Here is an 18,900-nt window from a genome sequence, read left to right as displayed (position 1 = left end):
GGCGAGCGGTTAGTGGTGAGCAGGAAGGCAGGCGAGTGGTTAGGGGTGAGCAGGCAGGCAGGCAGGCGAGTGGTTAGGGGCAAGCAGTCCCAGATTGTGAGAGGGATGTCTGACTGCCAGTTTAGGCCCGATCCAAGTGGTCCCGGATTGCGAGAGGGCACAGGCCAGGCTGAGGGAACCCCTCCTCCCATGCACAAATTTTGTGTACCTCTAGTAATCCTGTATAATAAAGAAGTAATATGCAAATTGACCCTCACGCCCTCACAAAGATGGCTGCCTACAACCAGGTCATCAGGCGGGTTAGTGAGGGACAACCAAACGACTGAACAAGCAGGCTGCATGGGGCAACCAGGCTGGCTGGGGGGTTAGCGAGGGACGACCAAACGACTGAACAACAGGCTGCATGGGACGACCAGGCCGACAGGGGGTGCAGTTGGGGGTGACCAGGCCTGCGGGGGGGGGGGCAGTTAGGGGTGACCAGACTGGCAGGGGGGTGGTTGGAGGCGAATAGGCTGGCAGGGGGAGCAGTGAGGGGCAAATAGGCTGGCGGGGGGGCAGTTGGGGGTGACCAGGTCAGCAGGTGGGAGGCAGGTAGGGGTGACCAGGCCAGCAGGGGGGGACAGTTAGGGGCAATCAGGCCGGCATGCAGAGGCAGTGAGGGGTGATCAGTTCGGCGGGGGGTGGGGTGGGGGGAGATGTTAGGGGCGACCAGGCCAGCAGAGGGGGGAAGTTGGGGGCAATTAGGCTGGCAGGAGGGACAGTGAGGGATGACTAGGCTGGTGGAGGGGAGCAGTGAGGGGCAATTAGGCAGTTGGGGGTGACCAGGCTGTTGGGGGGGGCAGTTATGAGCGACCAGGTTGGCGGGGGGGGGGCAGTTAGGGGCAATCAGGCTGGCACGCAGAGGCAGTGAGGTGCGATCAGGCTGGTGGAGGGGGCAGTTAGGGGTGACCAGGCAGGCAGGCAGGTGAGCGATTAGGAGCCAACAGTCCAGGATTGTGAGACGGATGTCTGATTGCCGGTTTAGGCCCAGTTGGGGGGCAGTTCAGGCCTGCGGGGGGCGGGGTCAGTTAGGGGCGACCAGGCTGGCAGGGAGGTGGTTGGGGGTGATTAGGCTGGCAGGGGGAGCAGTGAGGGGCAATTAGGCCGGCGGCGGGGCAGTTGGGCCTAAACCGGCAATCAGACATCCCCCAAGGGGTCCCAGATTGGAGAGGTTGCGGGCTGGGCTGAGGGGATCCCCCTCCTCCCCCCCGCATGAACTTCATGCAACGGGCCTCTAGTTAATAAATAATAATGCAAGAATAAACTCTGTTTTGTGTACTCACAACTGTAAGCCTACTTTTGACCCAGCCTGTATATTCCCTTCAAGAGTGTAAGTTTCATAAGGTAGCCATGTGCTCTGTCAGCTTGCTATTTTAACCCCATGTCCCTAGCTCAGTGCCTGGGACATAATTGAGGCTCAGTAAATATTGGTTTGGAAAAAGATAAGCGTAGATTGTAGGATTTGGGGGCTTGATGATGAAGGTAGGATGGCAGAGAATTGTGGTCAGAGAGAAGTTCATGGCCTGTGCTGAATCAGGAACTGGGTGTATGCCCGGCATTTCCGAGACTCAGGACTAGAAGTCCCAGGCTGGGCAGGGCTGGCCAGTGGTAATCGGGGAAGCCTCCAGAGTGGCTTGAAGACCTCCAGGCAGCTCCTATCATATAAGTACCAACAATAGAATGTTTTCAGTGTACCAGACAGTGAGGTAATGCTTTAAAAGGCAGCTATCACTAACCACTTTACACTGAGGAAACGAAAAACATAGGAATATTAACAGTTTAATAAAGATCAGATAGCTAGTATGTAGCAGAGTTGGGATTCAAATCCAGGTGCATTGGAAACCCTTCTCCTTGCCCTTAACCCCCAAGATCTGCCACTTTTCTAGAAACGGCTCCTCTGTTCCTTTCCATACCCAGCTGTGTGACTTTAGACCAGAATATGATGCTCAAAACTCCGTAACAGCCTGATCTTAACCCCCACTTTCTCTTTCCAGTCCATCTGCACATCTTTACCAGATTAAATTCTCTAAAATCCTCCTTTATCACTTGCCTCTTCAGAAATCTTCATTGGTTCTCCATTATTACCAAAACACGAGGCCTAAGCCACAGTCGGACATTCTTAGTGCTGCTGAGGAGGTGGGAGAGGCTCCGCCACCACCACTGTGCTCGCAGCTGTCAGCCTGGCTTGTGGCTGAGCATATCTCCCCCTGTGAGAGCGCACTGACCATCAGGGGACAGTTCCTGCGTTGAGTGTCTGCCCCCTGGTGGTCATTGCATGTCATAGTGACTGGTTGTTCGGTTGTTCTGCATTTGGTCTATTTGCATATTACCCTTTTATTATATAGGATTATATAGGATAGTTTACACAACTCTTGTTTATTTTTACTCTATTTTTTTATCTTCCACCTCCAGCTTGACTGGAAGTGCCTTAAAGCATGACTATATACTGTACTTCTTTTTATTTCCTAATAGCATCTGATTTAGTATAAACATGGTAGATATTCAATAAGTATTTGGTAAATGAGTAAATAAACCGTGCTTCTGATTTTCTGTCTCATTAGGACTTTGCTTTACATTAATATGTTCCACTACACTAAAGAGGTTATACAATTTGAAAAATGAAAATTCTAGGATCTTGCATAAATTTCTGATTGGGAACTTCAACATATTGGGCAATATATGAACTTTAATGTTCTCATAGATCAGAGTACAAAAATATTGGTAAATAGACTGCCAGTGGGGGAGGTTGGAGGATAAGGCCACACAAAAAAAGAATACAATTATGTTCTTTTGCTTTTAGTTTGTGAACTGCTATTCAGCTTAGTAAATAATGCACAGAAACAGCTGAATAAGAATATTTAACATAACTTTTAACATAATTGAATGCCCTTGGGAATAAAATAAACTAAGTGTGATCCACTACATAAAATCAAAGAACTGAACTGTGATGCAGTTTCCCTTAGGCCACTCAATTTTATTTCCAGTAGATTTACCTTCATAATTATATTTTGCTCAGACTAATTTTAAAATCACTTTGCATTCCCTGAGAACAGTGTACTTCATGTGTCAGAAGGACACACAATTAACAGTCATAAAACTATCTGTAAAAGCAAAAAGCTCATTTGCCCCCAAGTGGTCCTTTTAAAGAATCAAAATGCACCACTGATCCTAAAAGTAAATAATTTAGCAAAGTGCATGCAGTAACTTTTACCGGGCATATAAATTATTTTCTGTATTTTTCTCCTCTTTGTACTGCTCTACAACCAAAAGAAAGAAACTCCTTCATGGAAATATATCTGCTGTGTAGTTACACTGTTATAAATTGGAATATTAACTGAACTTGATGACAGAGAATGTCATTGTAAATTAAGAACATTATCCAAACCTTATTAATTAAGTAATGAGTATCCTCGCGAAGAAAGAACACAGGCCGCCGCAAGGCCCGGGTCCTAGAACTGACTCCTGTCTCGTTAAATGAGCTGGAGAAAGTAATTAACTCTTCCGTTCCTTTTTTTTTTTTTTTTTTTAAACCAAAGAACTAGGATGAGAACATAAATCTTTTCCAGTGTCTCACAAGGTGTTGTGCAACACCACAGGGGAAGAACAATTAGAAAAATTATGAACCAGGATTTAAAAGAATGGTGGAAGTTACTTAGTGATTTTGACTGGTCTTTAGTTGAGAAACAGCTGAGAGTGTTGAACCAGGTTCCCTGCAAAGAAACGAGATGGATGAAATTTATTTTTCACTTACTGAACACAATTGGTTTTTGTGATTTTAGTCAATGTTTTATAATCTGTTTCATTATTGAGAACGCGATTTTAGCTCCTTTGAAAAAGATTCCACATAAATTAATGGGCTTGTGAAGTTTACCTTAAATGTTACATTATTTTTTAAATGGATGGTAAGTACTGTAATGAGATCAAGTCTTCATTTTCCTGTGGATGAGTTTTGTGAGTGATTGAATGAAATCATTAACAAACTAAGATTCTACTTGACAGGAATATTTTTGAGAACAAGCTTAAGAATGTGTGTAAGTTCTTAAGAGAAGGAACTAGGGATCGTTGGAGAAATGGCAGATTCCTGTCCTGGGGCAGGGGCAGTACAAGATAAGCCAGTAATATCTTACGGTGCCAGAAAGTATGGTGTCTTCAAAAACAGGATGGGGGCATGTGGAAGGACACATATGTTAACTTGAAGGAGCTCCCGAGGGCTAAATCTGGGACAATTTGAGCCACACAAAAAATGATAATAACAGATTACAATTCATAGAATAGAATACCTATCTGTGAGCTTGAATTAGGTTTATATAAATAAATAAATGAGAGAGAAGGAATAGCTCTTGCTTACCTAGAATTCTAGTGAGTAAATATAGAAGGAATGATGGAAGTGAAAAATCACTGGCACAAACCAGAGCAGTGATTGCTGCAGACCGGATCCACCTAGGCATGCTAAAATTAGTGGTGAAAGTCTGATGAGAAGCAGGATATTTGCATAGTTTTAAAATATCTCCTCACACGTTACTTAATAATTTCAAAGAGAAATTATTCCACTAACTTTACAGTGGAAATACCTAGACATGATACCACATTAAACATTGTTCAAAGTTAACTTCATCTGTAATGAGCTATATCAGTAGTATTTACCTTCTGATAAAATGCTCAAAAAGGGTGCAAATCACTTCTATGGGTTTTTTCCTTATTGTTTTAAATTATATATTTTATTTAAAAAACAGGTTTTTTATTGCAGTATAATTGACATACCACTTATATTAGTTTGAGGTGTACACCATAATGATTTGGTATTTGTATGTATTGCAGAATGATGACCGTAATAATTCTAGTTAACATTTGTCTCCATACATAGTTTCAGATTTTTTCTTGTGATGAGAACTTTTAAGATTTAGTCTCTTAGCAGTTTTTAAATATGCAGTACAATATTATTAACTACATTTGCCATGCTGTACATTCCATTCCATGACTTATTTATTTTATAACTGGGAGTTTGTGCCTTTTGACTTCCTTCACCCATTCCATCCACGCCCCACCCTCTAGCTCTAACAACCACCAATCTGTTTTCTGTATCTATGAGCTTGTTGTTTTTTTCGATTCCACATATAAGTGAGAGCATATGGTATCTGTCTTTCTCTGTCTGAATTATTTCACTTAGCATAATGCTTCAAGGTCCACCCATGTCCCAGATGGCAATAGTTCATTCTTTTTTATGGTTGAATAATATTCCATTGAATACGTACATTACATTTTCTTCATCCATTCATTCATCGATGGGCACTAGGTTGTTTCCACTTCCTGGTTATTGTAAATGATGCTACAATGAGCATATATTCTCTTGAGTTATTGTTTCTGTTTTCTTCAGATAAATATCCAAAGGCAACTATAGTTGCAAAATAATAGTAGAGTATCATAACCAAGATACTGACAGTGACACAGTCCAGTCACAGAACATTTCCATCACTGCAGGGTCCCTCAGGTTGTCCTTGTATAGACACACCCCCTTTTAAAAAAATTGGGTTTGTTTGTTACTGAGTTTTAAGAATTCTTTATACAATGTGGGGCAAAAGTAGGTTTATAGTTGTTTGTATCGAAAATAATACAATAATTAATAAATAATACAAGAATAAACTCTTCATGTACTTACAACTGTAAACCTACTTTCTCCTCACCCTGTATATTCTGCAGCATATGGAGTTTTCCTTCCAGTCTGTTAATATAGTAAATTATACTAACTAATTTTTTAATTTAAAAAATTGTGGTAAAATACACATAACATAAAATTTGCCATCATAATAATTTTTCAGTGAATAGTTCAGTGGTATTAACTACATTCATATTGTTGTGCTACTATCACCACCGTCCATCGCCAGAACTCTTTTCCTCCTGCAGAACTGAAACTCAGCACCCATTAATCAAGAACTCCCCTTTCCCTCTTACCCCCCAGCCCCTGGCAGACACCATTCTAGTCTATGAGTTTGATTACTCTAGGTGCCTCCTATAAGTGGAATCATATAGTATTTGTCTTTTTGTGACTGGCTTTTTTCACTTAGCATAATGTCCTCGAGGCTCATCAGTGTTGTAGTATGGTCTCTTATGCTTTAAGGCTCAATAGTATTTCATTGTATGTATATACCACATCTTGTTTATCCATTCATCATGGACACTTGAGTTGCTTCCACCTTTGGCTTTTGTGAATAACGTGGCTGTGAACATGGTGTGCACGTATCTTTCTGGACCCCGCTTCCGTTCTTTTGGGCTTATTCCCAGAAGTGGAATTGATGATATTGTATCTAAATCCTCCTTTTACTCTACCTCTGCTTTTCTCTTTAAGCCCTGACTCTCTCAGTATCTTGTCCATTTAGACATTTAAGTTTTAAAAGTTCTCATACATCTGTTGCTTTGAATTATGTAGTAAGTTCTCAGTTAAGAAGATTGTTCAGAGAATAGAGTATAGCAGTTATTTAATTTCCTGGCTAGGTGTCCAGAAATCCTTTTGTTTCAATCCTTGCTATTGTCAAAGTGTGTTAGTTCTTTTTATTCTCTTAGTAAGTACAGTAGAGTGGACGTAATGGAATTCAGGATCTTGTGATGCTTTAGGGCTATCATTGTGAACATGGATTCACAGCGTATTGTATAGAAGGGAGAAATAGCTGGGAATCAGAGCAATGTACCAACCCCTCTGAACTCTTTACAAAACTAAATCCTTGATGAGTTTGTTTTATTTTATTACTTAGGTGTTTATAAGCAAATCAAACAATCTCTCTCTATATATAAAAGCCTAAGTGACCGTCCACCCATTCGACCATCTGACCAGTAGCTATGATGCACACTGACCACCAGGGGGCAGATGCTCAACACAGGAGCTGCCCAGCTGCGGTGACTTGGCAGCTGTGGTTCTCGGGTGATGCACCCGGAACCAGAGAGGAGGGAGCCTGAGAACTGCCCTCTCGCAATTTGGGAACCCCCAGGGGATGTCGGAGAGCCAGTTTCAGCCTGATCCCCGCAGGTCAGGCCAAGGGACCCCACCAGTGCACGAATCCATGCACCGGGCCTTTAGTAGTATTATAGAATAATATTTGAAAGATGTTTACTGAACTTTGTTTCTCATCTGGCCATATTTACCAATTTTCTTCTTTTCTGCTTTCCTCTTTGCATCTGTATCCCCTATCACCAGACAGCAGGCTGTCTCCCCAGCTCTGAGTAAGCCCCTTCAATACGTGTAACTTGTGGAAGGAAATGGGTCTGGAATGCAGTATTCATTTTCCTCTCCCAGCTGCTCTTCTTTCTTTACTACACTTCAAGGAAGAAAAATAGAGCTTTGGAGGAAAGAGGATTAGAGAAAGAAAGAGGTAGAAGAACCAAGAAGAAGAGAAAAGCAAAGACAATAATTATGAAGACGCACACAGGAGGTGGGCGGGGGCTAAGAGAGATGAGGTGAGGGCGGTTGGAGGTGTCCCAAAGCCAGGCTTCACGATTGCTCCGTCTTTGGACCAAATAGAACCTGACCCCGCTGGGCCTGGGGATCAATTGCCAGGAACCTCCTAAGGCTGTGACAAGTAGGTCACTAAGCCAGAGGTCACGGGGCTGGCATGGACGTAGCTGGCGTTCTGTAACCAGCATTTCCCGAGTGCCTGCCACCCACAGCTTCCTGAACTCCTTACTCACTGTTCCACGAGAGCAGAAAGACCGAACCTCCTCCCGGTTGTTCTCCTCTCTGGACAGAGGGGCGTAGTCCCCAAGTTCTCCCAGTCCCTTCTCTGCCCCCTGCCTGGAAATGTCCTCTAATCCTGGGGCTGGCGGATTGCAGTCTCCCTTTTTCCCTTCAGCTGACGAGCCTGTTTGTAATACTTGGAGACAGAGGTCCCACCATGCCAACTGTTAGCTCTTACCTGATGTCACTGTGCCTGACAAGCAGGGAATAGAGAAATGAAGGCACCTGGACTATTTCAGACATGGCTTCCCAGGCGGGCGTGGCAGGCTCTTCCCACTTGTATTTTTATCAACCCATAGCGTTTGCATGGTATACGTGCCGGCTTGGAAGTGACCTGGGAATAGAAAGGCTTAACATTTTCAAGGTACCTTTTCCCTGTGTTACTCCAGAATGAGGCTAAATATATGTTAAGGTAATTTAGTTACAAAGAATTTGTGGCATCTAAGCCTACTTTTTTTTTTTTTTTACAGAAGTTAAGAAACACGTAAAAAATATAGGCTTGATTGATCTAATATATTACTGATGTTGCACTGTTTTCTAGCTGTTTGCTCACATTTCTGATCTGTAATTGCTATCCTGCTTAATTACCTTCTTTAAGCAATCTAAGGTAGTTTGTGGTCTAAATGCGATTCCTATCGAGACTTTTCAATCTGACCAAGAAATAAGACAGGAGCAGCAGCAGGGTCATACACGTGAGTGACTCACCTGCATGGTGAGGGTGTCACAAACCAGAGTTCTCCCCAGGGGGCTGTGCCTCCCAGGGGCATGTGCCAGTGTCTGGAGACATTTTGATTCACCAGCCTGCCGAGGAGGTGCCACTGGTCTCTGGTGGGCAGAGGCCCCCACGTCCAGAGTGAAAATGCCAGTAGCGCTGAGTACAAAACCGCTCATAAATATGTGCAGGAGCTACGGACTGACTGATAAATCACCACATTAGGGAAAACCCACTGGGGTGCCCATAATTGTGGCCACTGTCTCTGGGCCTTTCCATTTTGTTTTTTTCTTCCAGATTTCTATTTTGAAATCATTTTAGACTCATAGCCTGGGTGATTTTCATCTCTCTCTAGTCTCCTTAGCACTTTGCTAAATGTTGAATGAAATCAAAGAGAAGGATGAAGACACATCATGAACAGATCCATTTAGGCTTCACTTCCCTGAGAAACACGGAGGATTGCAGCAGTGGGGAAGATCTGGAGATGGGCTTCTTGGTTTCCCAGAAACACCCAGCAGGTCGCCTGCCCCCCGCGCCAGCCTGTTCCTTTGCTTCTACTGGGCTTAGGTTGCTTAGTGCCAGTGGAGTTGGTGTCACTGAGAACGTCTCCTACTTAGGTCACTGATGAGCTTTGGTCTTGAAAGAGTTCGTTTCACATCCTACACCTTACCCCAGCCATTGGGGTGGCCAGCACAGTCCTGTAGGCCATCACTTTTAAATATGTATGTTTGTGTATTCTGATTAAAACACAGAAACATAACTTCAGAGTCTTCTGTAATCCTGATAACAAATTGGTGTATATCCTCCCAGTTTGTATGCATTGACATCTAATTATTAAATATAAAAGTGGAATTTTAATTTTATCGTATATTATACTTTTTTTACAACTTGTGTTTTTACTATACTATATCATGGGCATTCTTTATTCTATCTGGTATGAGGGGTAAATCATTTATTTAAAGCTGTCCATAAAATAAAGATGATAATGTCCACCCTCCTATTTCGGAGCCATTATAAGGACTCAGATATAAGATGTGTAAAGTGTGTTGGGTTTTTTAGATGAAAATACCATGATGTAATGTACCATGGTCTATTTTTAATTGATTATAACAATGTGGAATGACTCTATTACTAATTTCTTTTGAGATGTCATTGAAATATTTTTAAGATCAGAGTCCTTGGAAAGAAGCCGTCGTGGCTGCATTGCTGTAGTTTGTGTAGTAATCTCAGGTTTCGACGGCCTTTTCTGTGTTCCCCACAGGCAAGTACGTGTACCAGCCTATGACCCCCGTGGAGCAGCTCCCCAGCACCGAGATTCCTGTGAAGCCCCGGGAGCCCACGAACACCATTCAGATCTCGGTCTCTCTCACTGAACACTTTCTGAAATTTGCATCTGTCTTCCAGCCTCCCCTCCCGCCTGACTCCCCAAGGTACTGTATGATCTCAGACCTCTTTATTGACAACTACCAGGTTAAGTGTATTAATGGGAAGATGTGTTATGTGCAGAAGCAGCCGGCACCGCATTCCCACAAAATGAGCCCTCAGGAGGTCTCTGCACACGATGCCTTAATTTCAAAAGAGAGCAATACACCAAAAATAGATCACTGCTCTTCTCCCTCAAGTTCTGAGGACTCTGGGATCAATGCCGTCGGGGCTCACTATGTGGAATCGTGTGATGAGGACACGGAGGAAGGAGCAGAATTGAGCTCAGAGGAAGACTACAGTCCAGAGAGCAGCTGGGAGCCGGACGAGTGCACCCTTCTCTCCCCGTCGCAGTCCGACCTGGAGGTGATCGAAACGATAGAAACCACCGTGTGAGGCCGCGTCCTCTGGTCCCTGCTGCGCCTTGTGCTCGTGTTGATGGACCCTTTTGCCAGTGCAGTTGGTATTTTCGACCCCTAACAACTGTAGCAGTTCAGTGGTCTGCTGATTAGCTAAACTCTTAAATTAGTCTTATAACTAAGATATTTGTTTTCTTTTGTATCTTGACTTACTTTCTATGTAGCATCTGGTGTCAAGAATTGTGACCCAGCCTTAATTTCACTGGGAACTTTGTAAGCGATGATGTGATGATCACAGAGGATCATGGACCAGGTTGCGAGCTACCCAGAGTGGAGGAGACAGTATTTTCTAAACCCCCAGTTCCTCACAGAGAAGCTGTTGGCATTCCTTTTGGCATGCTGACAGGCACCCCCACTGCCCTGCAAGTCCCATGTGGGAATCGGCTCTCGCGAGGGGAACAGACTGGGTCCTGGTAGATGCCATTCTGTCCCTTTCCTCTTCCCACCACCTGCCTGAGTCAGGGCCAGTTGCCTGGCTTACTTCCAGGAGGGCACTGGGGGCCAGCTCAGCCCCTAGCTATGATCAGTGTCTGCACAACCCTCCATGGTCTGGGGCTGAGCTAGCCCTTCATTTAAGAAGAGATGACATCTTCAATTTCACGCTCAATCCGGCTTTAGCCTACACTCTGCAGGGTGCTGTGGGGATACAGAATGAATAAGATCCGACTCCCCACATGAAGGGAACCACAGTCCAGGAGGGGAGATAATACATGCAGGTAACATTACCCAGAATTCTCTGGGAACCCAGGGGAAGGAGAGATGTACTTGGCTTGTAGCTAGGGAATGTGTTGTAGCATTTGAGATGGTCTCTTGGGTGGGTTTTCCAACATTTCCCTGCTTTTTTTAATTGTTCCTCAAATCTGGGAAAAACTTTTAGGAAGTTATATAGGTATTATATTTAGGAAGCAGCCACATCTGATGTCTTAAGAAACTATCAGTAATAGTTTTAGTTAGCATGGAAATGCTAAAGACAGCAGTCCTTTAGGGATTAGGAATGAATCTAATAGGTTTGATGAATTCTGCTTCATTTGGTTGTATGAAGCATTAGAATGGCTTAGGTGGGAAATGGATTAGAATTCATTATGATGCATGGGTTTTTATGCAAATGCAAACGCAGTTGAAGTAGTTCACTGCTAAGTCAGGAGAAAATATTTTGTGTGATATTCATCCACTTTACTACAGTAATATTAATGGTCTGTTGTACATGTTCTCTTTTCTCACACACAGAATAGTGAATAACTTTTCCTTATTTAGCTTTCTTCAGAATTCTCCTCCCATCTCCATTTATACCAGCTGTTCTTGTGTGAGCTGGTTGTCTGCCATTTCTCCAAAGCTTCTCTCTGGGAGGCACGTTAAGAATCCAGGAAATTTAACACTCAGCCTAGTGACACTAGAGCTGTCCAAGCTGGAGACAGAAAACCATTTCTGACGTCCTAGCCGTCCGGGACTGTGCGCTCGCGGCACTGCCTCCTGCTCTGTCAGCATGACGGCACGCTCTTCTGCGTTACGTTCGTCTGTATCTTAAGAAAGAAGAAGAGGCCGTGTGTTCTTCCCTGAAGCCTCCACTTGACTTCCTTCACAGGTCATTAGGCAAATCTGCTTTCCCAGTTGTATGTGTAGTTACGTGATTGGCTAGAACACTCTTTAGGTTTAGGTGCCCAAACATCCATGGGGTTTACAGTATGCAGATTCCTTTGAGAACAGTGTTAGCTAAAGCTTTCTAAGCTAGATGAGAATATGGCGTAAGGTTTCCACTTACTGAAATGTAAGGACTCAATAAGTCAAGCCGAAAAGGTGGTGAGAGGAGCTCCAGGAACGGGCTCCCCGCCTCCCCCCTCCCCCAGCCAGCCCAGCCCAGGTGGCTCAGGGACAGACATCTGCTGAGCCTCCTGGGGTTCATGATGCCTCCATGACTGAGTGAACAGATGAAGGCGAGCATAGAAGCTGTGCAGTCAGCAGCTGTGTACTCGCGGTGGTAACAGCAACATAGCACCCTCCTCCTCCTCCTCCCCCTCCTCCCTCTCCTCCCTCTCCTCCCCGCACTGCTGTGGGTAAGCTCATTGAATTCCCCAGGATGCATACGAAGGTCCTCTTTCTTGGCACCGTTCCTACCAAGTTCCCTGCTCTGGGCCCACATTCCTCATTCCTGTCCACTAAATTAATTGAAGTCAACCACCAGGCCTTTAAAGCCCTGGAAATACATGGTCACAGGGCCGTTCCCAAGGCTGGCTGTTTCGCATTGGGCCCTTTATCAATAATATCTATAACTTTTAAAACTCTTGAACTGCCATTCAGAGTAGCCACGATTTTAATGAAATTTTTGGATTTAATAACGGTTGATATCACTTTAAATATTTACACACTCTCTTTATAATTAAAAACGCACTAAGCTTCGCCTACTACTATCTGTTTTATAGAATTGGAGACGTTCCATTGGATTCTAAATATTAAGATGCTCCTGGATCTCAAAAGAACCTTTTCTAAACAAGCACAAGCAAGGATTTCCTTTGTCCTAGCACTGTCAATGGTAGTCATTCTCCGGAGAGTCATATAGGATTGAACCAGAATTGTTTCTTTCTGCTTGCATTCCAAAACGACCGATAAGGACATAAAAATGTGTAGTTTCGACTTGAACTCTAGGCCTGTTCTGTTCTATGTTATATAAAAGAATTTCTCTGTAATCCTGATGTTATACTGCTCTTTTGTATAAGCATATTTATAGGCACTTTAGAGAACATTTAGCTGCAACGTGTATTATAGACATTGGAGACAGTCATGCGTTCACTTCCGGTTACTGCGTGTACATTGAGAGGGGTGAGCGCTTCATAATCTGGGTCCAGCCATGTGCTCACCTGGAGCAGAGGGTTGTGCTGTGCAGACGGAGAAACTGCTCTCTTGGGCTTTTGTAGAAAGAAACCTGGCCCCATTCCTACTTTTTGCAAGTTGGTGTAAAAGCTGTTAGGAGGAAGATACAAAGTAAGTGCTGCGTGGAATACAGCTTTCTTATCACACCAAGATTTATTTTAGAATCTTCAAATATGCTCATAACTTTTCTGAGAAATGACAACACAGTTAAAATGTTTTGTGGTTGTAGTTGGTACAGGAACAAATACAGCTTTACCATCAAATCTAGATTTTTTTTTTTTTGACCTTGTAATTTTCCAGCTTTGAAAAGCGATTTTGAGGGAAACCCTGAAGAAAAAAACGTTGCTTTCTTGGAAAGGGAAAACTTACAGTTCATGGTAACACTATACAAGATCAAAGCACTAAGACCAGAACCAAACTGTGAGGTTGTCCTGAGGTACCTTTTGGATTGGATCTAGGACTTGATTCTGTCTTGGGGGTGGGGCTTTATTTCTTATCCTCCACTTCCTAGCCTTTTTGAAACACCACAGTTCTTTTGGAATTGATCATAACTCCTCTTATGCAAATTTCTCTATTTGGATAATAGGATGCAACCAAATAATTTAGGAAGCTGTCAAAATATCCAGATATATTTGGCAGTATAAGTACCACTAGGCAAGAAAAAAAGCATAAGATAAAATAATATTTATAAAGTCAGCTCTTGATTATTCCATCTTGTTTGCAAAATTTTATTGAAACATTTTGGCTTTCTACAAGAGGGAAACACAATTTCAACAGCCCTCTTTCCTGCTCCCCTCTCCAGAGGAGCTGTGACCAGAATTAAGGAGGCCAGTAGTATTTGAAGCTTTTTAGAAAGTAGTATGTGACTCGTGTCTTGCCCTTGAGGAGGAGTGGAGAAGGAAGTGGGAGTTCTCACTTTATCAGTTCTGTGCTTCATGGGATGTCAGTGTTTCTCACATCCAAGCATAAGTATAAGGACACTTCTCAAAATTAATTTTGGAATTTTAAAAACTTTGTAAGTCCCGGCTCCTTTCATTATTATGGATAATGGACATAATACAGCTGACTGTATAGGAAAGGGCCATGTTTCGATTAGTGCTTTGAGATGGACGCAGCGCTCTCTGAATATTCTGAACCAGTCTGAAGGCAGATCGTCACTGGAGGTTTAATACTGAGCTTGCATATCATTGTCTTCATATACACTTTTTTAGGGTGTTCATACCTTACAATATTCACTTACTGTGCTATTTTTTAAAATCTCTCTATTTTAAAGTTTTAAGCACAATGTTGACCATTCTGTAATTTCCTAAAATTATATTGTTTTCTTACAGACAACTTACCTTTCCTTTATGTATAATACTTTAGGGAAATAACTACCTTGTCAAATAAATGTAACTTTTTTTTGTACCAGCACACGTTTGATATTTTGGAGTTTGGAATATTCTTTCCCTGCAGTTCCCCCTTTCCAGAGGCTCTGATTTAAATAACAATACAGTGAACTAAACAAAACAAAACTCGAGTTTGTAAAACGTGAAACGTTTACTAGTATATTGCCTGCTTCCATTGTGCTGGGAAATACTCGGTTCACATCATTATCCCATTTCAATGTTACCGAGGCTTCGTGAGGTGCAGGTGAGTGTTCTCCACAGCACACACTCCTGGTCGCCGGAGAACTCTTTGCAGTAAGAACTTGCTTGCTGGCTACATTCGGTTTAACACTTACATTCTCCCCCAAACAGGATATCTTTCCCACAAAGCTACAAGCTGTGTATCCAGTTCACACGTGCCATGTGCACAGTTCGACCCCAGGTCCTTGGGGTGCAGCCTCTTGGCCACCAAGGCTCACAGTCCAAGCCTCAGGCTGGCAAACCCAGGAGCTCCGTTTTTACATTCAGCATCCCCAGAAAAGAGCGACTCTGGGGTTGACTTTTATTGCATAACCTCACTGGGGTTGCTAAGTAAATCCTTTAGTTAGCAATTGTAATATCATTGTTAGTATTATTAATAATTACAGCTCAACGCCTCCCTTACTGCTGTCTATGAGTAACCCTCACAGTAACCCCCGAGGGAGAGGTCCGCATCCCCATCTCACACACTAGGAAAAGGATTCAGGAAGTAAATATTTTTGCCCCATGTGGCACCTCTTGTGAGTCGTGGGAGTCAGGACTTGAACCCAGTCACTTTGGCTCCAGAGCTCACTGACTTTGGGCCCTTTGCCTGTGTGGTCTACTCTTGTAGCGCCCTTCCCACCCTCCAGGTTCTAGGAGGCTGAGTCAGGTGGCAGCTTGATGAGCTGGGAGAGCAGCAGGTGTGCCATTCCATCCCTAACCCAGCGAACAGAACACCTTGCCCCAGGCTGGCAGCTCGCCAGGCTTCTTCCCTCCCTTTTCTGTGCTCCATACAGCCCCCTCCCCCACCTTCCCCCCTCACCTCATACACCATCATTCTGCAGTTATCTCAGTGCTTGGATTAGGCCACTATTTCTCCTGTCGAATCCCAGCTTGACTAGCAGTCAGGGCTAGCTCTGTACTCTCAAAAGATAACTTGTCTTTTAAAGTGACTTCTGCACACAGCTAACCTCATCGACTGGGTGTGCATTCTACTAATTTAACTCCACGTAATTGTATTGCCAAGTTCTAGAAGGCATTTCATTGTAGCCTCTTACAATTGCTGACTACACACACTTTGATTCTGCAATAAACTTTAATTTAGCCTCTCATCCTCGGTACAGTTCGATCACTGGGAACTGGTAATGCCTTTAACCCTTGGGGTGCCACCCCGTTCTGTGCTGTGCTGACACAGAACTGTGGGGCAGACAGACCCTTGGGACTCGGGGGTGGGGGTGGGGGGTGGGTCAAGGAGAGGCAGCTGGAGGCCCAATGGAATCCTTCAGGAACCAGGCAGACACGGGAGTTTGGCGGAAATACAAATGAAAAGCAAGGCAAAGTAAATATGCCTAGACATTTACGGTCCTTTTTTCTGTTTGCTTTTTTGCCTTTTCCTAGTTTCCTAAAATGAATTGATATTATTACTTTTAGAGTCAGGAACAAACCCAGTCAGTTATGTTGGCCATGATGAGTCCTCGGGGGGTGAGTGCAGGCGGAGTGTGTGGGATGGAAAAGGAGAGCCCGCCGGTGTGGGCAGCATCTCAGCCACCCGTGTGCCTGCTGGGCCGGAGGGAAGGCTGGCCTGGGAGTGTGTCCTGAACTGACTGGCCTCTACTGAGGAGTGACCCCAGTCCAGACGTCCAGCCGTGGCTCAACGGCTGCCTGTGGTTTGGAGAGAGGAGAGGGTTTGTTTCTGTGTTTCTCAGACCCTAGCCCGAAGCTTTGCTGTGGATTTGGAGATGGGAGATCTCGGAGCTGGGGCCCAGGCGGGACAGTCTAGCCCTGTGTGACACGCAGCCTGTCACCCACTACAAAACCCCGGTGACCGAGCCAGGAAGGAGACCTGGAGTGTCACTGCAAGATGATGACGGAGCACAGCATCGTGGCCAGCGAAGCACCACACGTCTGAATGGGGACTTACCGAGCTTTGCCCAAACTTGTCTGCCATACTCAGCGACACTGGAGACAGAGAGGGGTAATTCTGTGAGCTTATGGCTGAAGCAGCCAAGAGCTAATTCAGCTGTAAAGACAGGTAGGTCAGTCATACGTGGCAGGTAAGTAGCAGAGCCCCAAACTGCTACTGATTCCAAACCCAGTTACTCCCTCAACTCGAGCCTGTGCAGTAAACCCTGTCCTGTCCGCTCAGGCCTCTCCCGTCACCCAGCTCTCTCCCCTCCCCACACCCCTTGCACACCTAGATCCACCTTCGAGGGAGACCAGCCCCCGCAAAGCTGTTCTTGCTGGTAGAAGTCAGGATGGTGTTTAACTTGGTGGGGGGTGGGGCATGATGAACAGAGAATTTATGGGGACCGTTCGGGTGCTGGTCATTTCTGTTTGTTTGATCTGGGTGCTGGTTATATAGGTGAGTTCGCTTCGTGAATTGATCCAGCTGTATACGTATGGTTTGTGAACATTTCTGTTCATCAAGTTTACTTTAAAAAGATAAAGATTTTAAAGAAAATATGGTGATACCTATTCTGTTTTAAGCACTGTGCTTTGGAGGACATGGAGTGGACAGAACATAATCCTGACCTCAGGAGTGTAGGAGACAGACAGGAAGACACCCACCTATGGGAATAAGGTGAGTCAGACTGTCCGTCGGTAGCTGGGGAAGGCTTCACAGCATTGGGGTGTGGAGGAAGCTTGTAGAGAAAGACGGCCAGGACGCCCCAGGGGGAAGGGGTGCCCTCTGGGAGCTCAGCGGGGCTCAGACTCCCTGGGGTCCTGAAGGTGGCCGGGGCTGCCCGAGGACACCACCCCAGGAGCCTTCCTGCCTCCCTGGGCACATCACAGGGAGAGGCCCCGCTGGAAAACACTTTCACAGGGCAGAGCCGAGGAGGAGCATATGGCTCCTAAGAGCATCCCCAACCTCTGAATTATTCACTAAGCATTCATCATGGATGGGGCCCCTGTCGGCTTTCCTCTTCCACAGACACCTCCCTCCCCCTTCCCCGGAGGCTCTGGATGTTGTTCGTTACTTTGTAAAGCGTCTTCTCACATGTCACTTGGACTTTACTTAGACCAGCGGTTCTCAACCTGTGGGTCGTGACCCCTTTGGGGGTCGAACGACCCTTTCACAGGGGTCGCCTAAGACCATCGGAAAACACATTTATAATTACATATTGTTTTTGTGATTAATCACTATGCTTTAATTATGTTCAATTTGTAACAATGAAAATACATCCTGCATATCAGATATTTACATCACAATTCATAACAGTAGCAACATTACAGTTATGAAGTAGCAACGAAAATAACTGTATGGTTGGGGGTCACCACAACATGAGGAACTGTATTAAAGGGTCGCGGCGTTAGGAAGGTTGCGAACCACTGACTTAGATGGAGCAGATCGCTTTTACTATCCTTATTTTTCGGAAGAGCAAACAGCCCTTCTCGGCTCACACGTGGCCAGCGGTGGGGCTGTTCCTGGAATCCGGGCTCCTTCCCCAGTCCATTCTGCCTCTGGTGCAGAACTGGGTGCCCCTCTGCTCCCGGTGGCCGGAGGGAGGGCAAGTGCTAAGTGTGTGTGTGTGGCGGGGGGGGGGGGGGGGGGGGGGTGGGGCGGCGGGGGGGGAAGGGGGGCGGGCGGGGGCATTTGGCTGGAGCTGAGAGTAGCCATGTTCTCAGGTTGTCTATTCAGGTACTAACTTTACCAGGTGACAAAGCTGTGATGACACTGCTGTTTGGCCACCAGCATCCACTCCTCTCTCCTGTCAGGGCCCAGATTTCCTTTCAGAGAATCCTCCCCACCCCTCCCTCCTCCAGCATGAGAGGGACATTCAGACCAGGTACCTGTCCTTTTAAAATGGTAGCTGAAGGCCTCTGGAACCTCCCTCCCCCAGATCCTTCCTTTTACCACGCGCCACAGCCAAGGGGCCGGCACGAGGCCTGGAGAAGCAGCTGGAGCTCAGCAGTGGGGCTGGCGCAGGCCCAGGGCGCCTGCTCCCTCACTAAGCTCCACGCGCTGTCAGCAGAACCGCTGCTGTTGCTGAGTCTAGAAATATTTCCAGATCAGTCTTTGCCCCTAAGGAACTGCTTGGAAGCGGGACCCGACGCCACTGACTGCAGACTAGAATGTGTGCTTAGTGCGCAAGGGGGCGGCAGTGACAGGGC

General features: G+C 45.2%; 1 protein-coding gene across 1 annotated transcript in view; it reads left to right on the top strand.

The window, feature by feature from the left end:
* LOC308515701 (UPF0524 protein C3orf70 homolog) overlaps positions 1 to 10,292 on the top strand; it is a gene marked incomplete at both ends in the record, with an annotated part of 48,521 nt that extends 38,229 nt beyond the window's left edge. The window contains one exon of the mRNA XM_081086244.1: positions 9,736 to 10,292. Coding sequence (XP_080942370.1) covers positions 9,736 to 10,292 — 557 coding nt within the window. The remainder of the gene's footprint in view (positions 1 to 9,735) is intronic.
* Positions 10,293 to 18,900: the final 8,608 nt, after the last annotated feature.

Source organism: Myotis nattereri, assembly GCF_964212035.1.
Source record: "Myotis nattereri genome assembly, chromosome: 3".
Taxonomy (NCBI): Eukaryota; Metazoa; Chordata; class Mammalia; order Chiroptera; family Vespertilionidae; genus Myotis; species Myotis nattereri.
The sequence above is the reverse complement of the archived record's forward strand: the minus strand, read 5'-3'. Positions and strand labels throughout refer to the sequence as shown.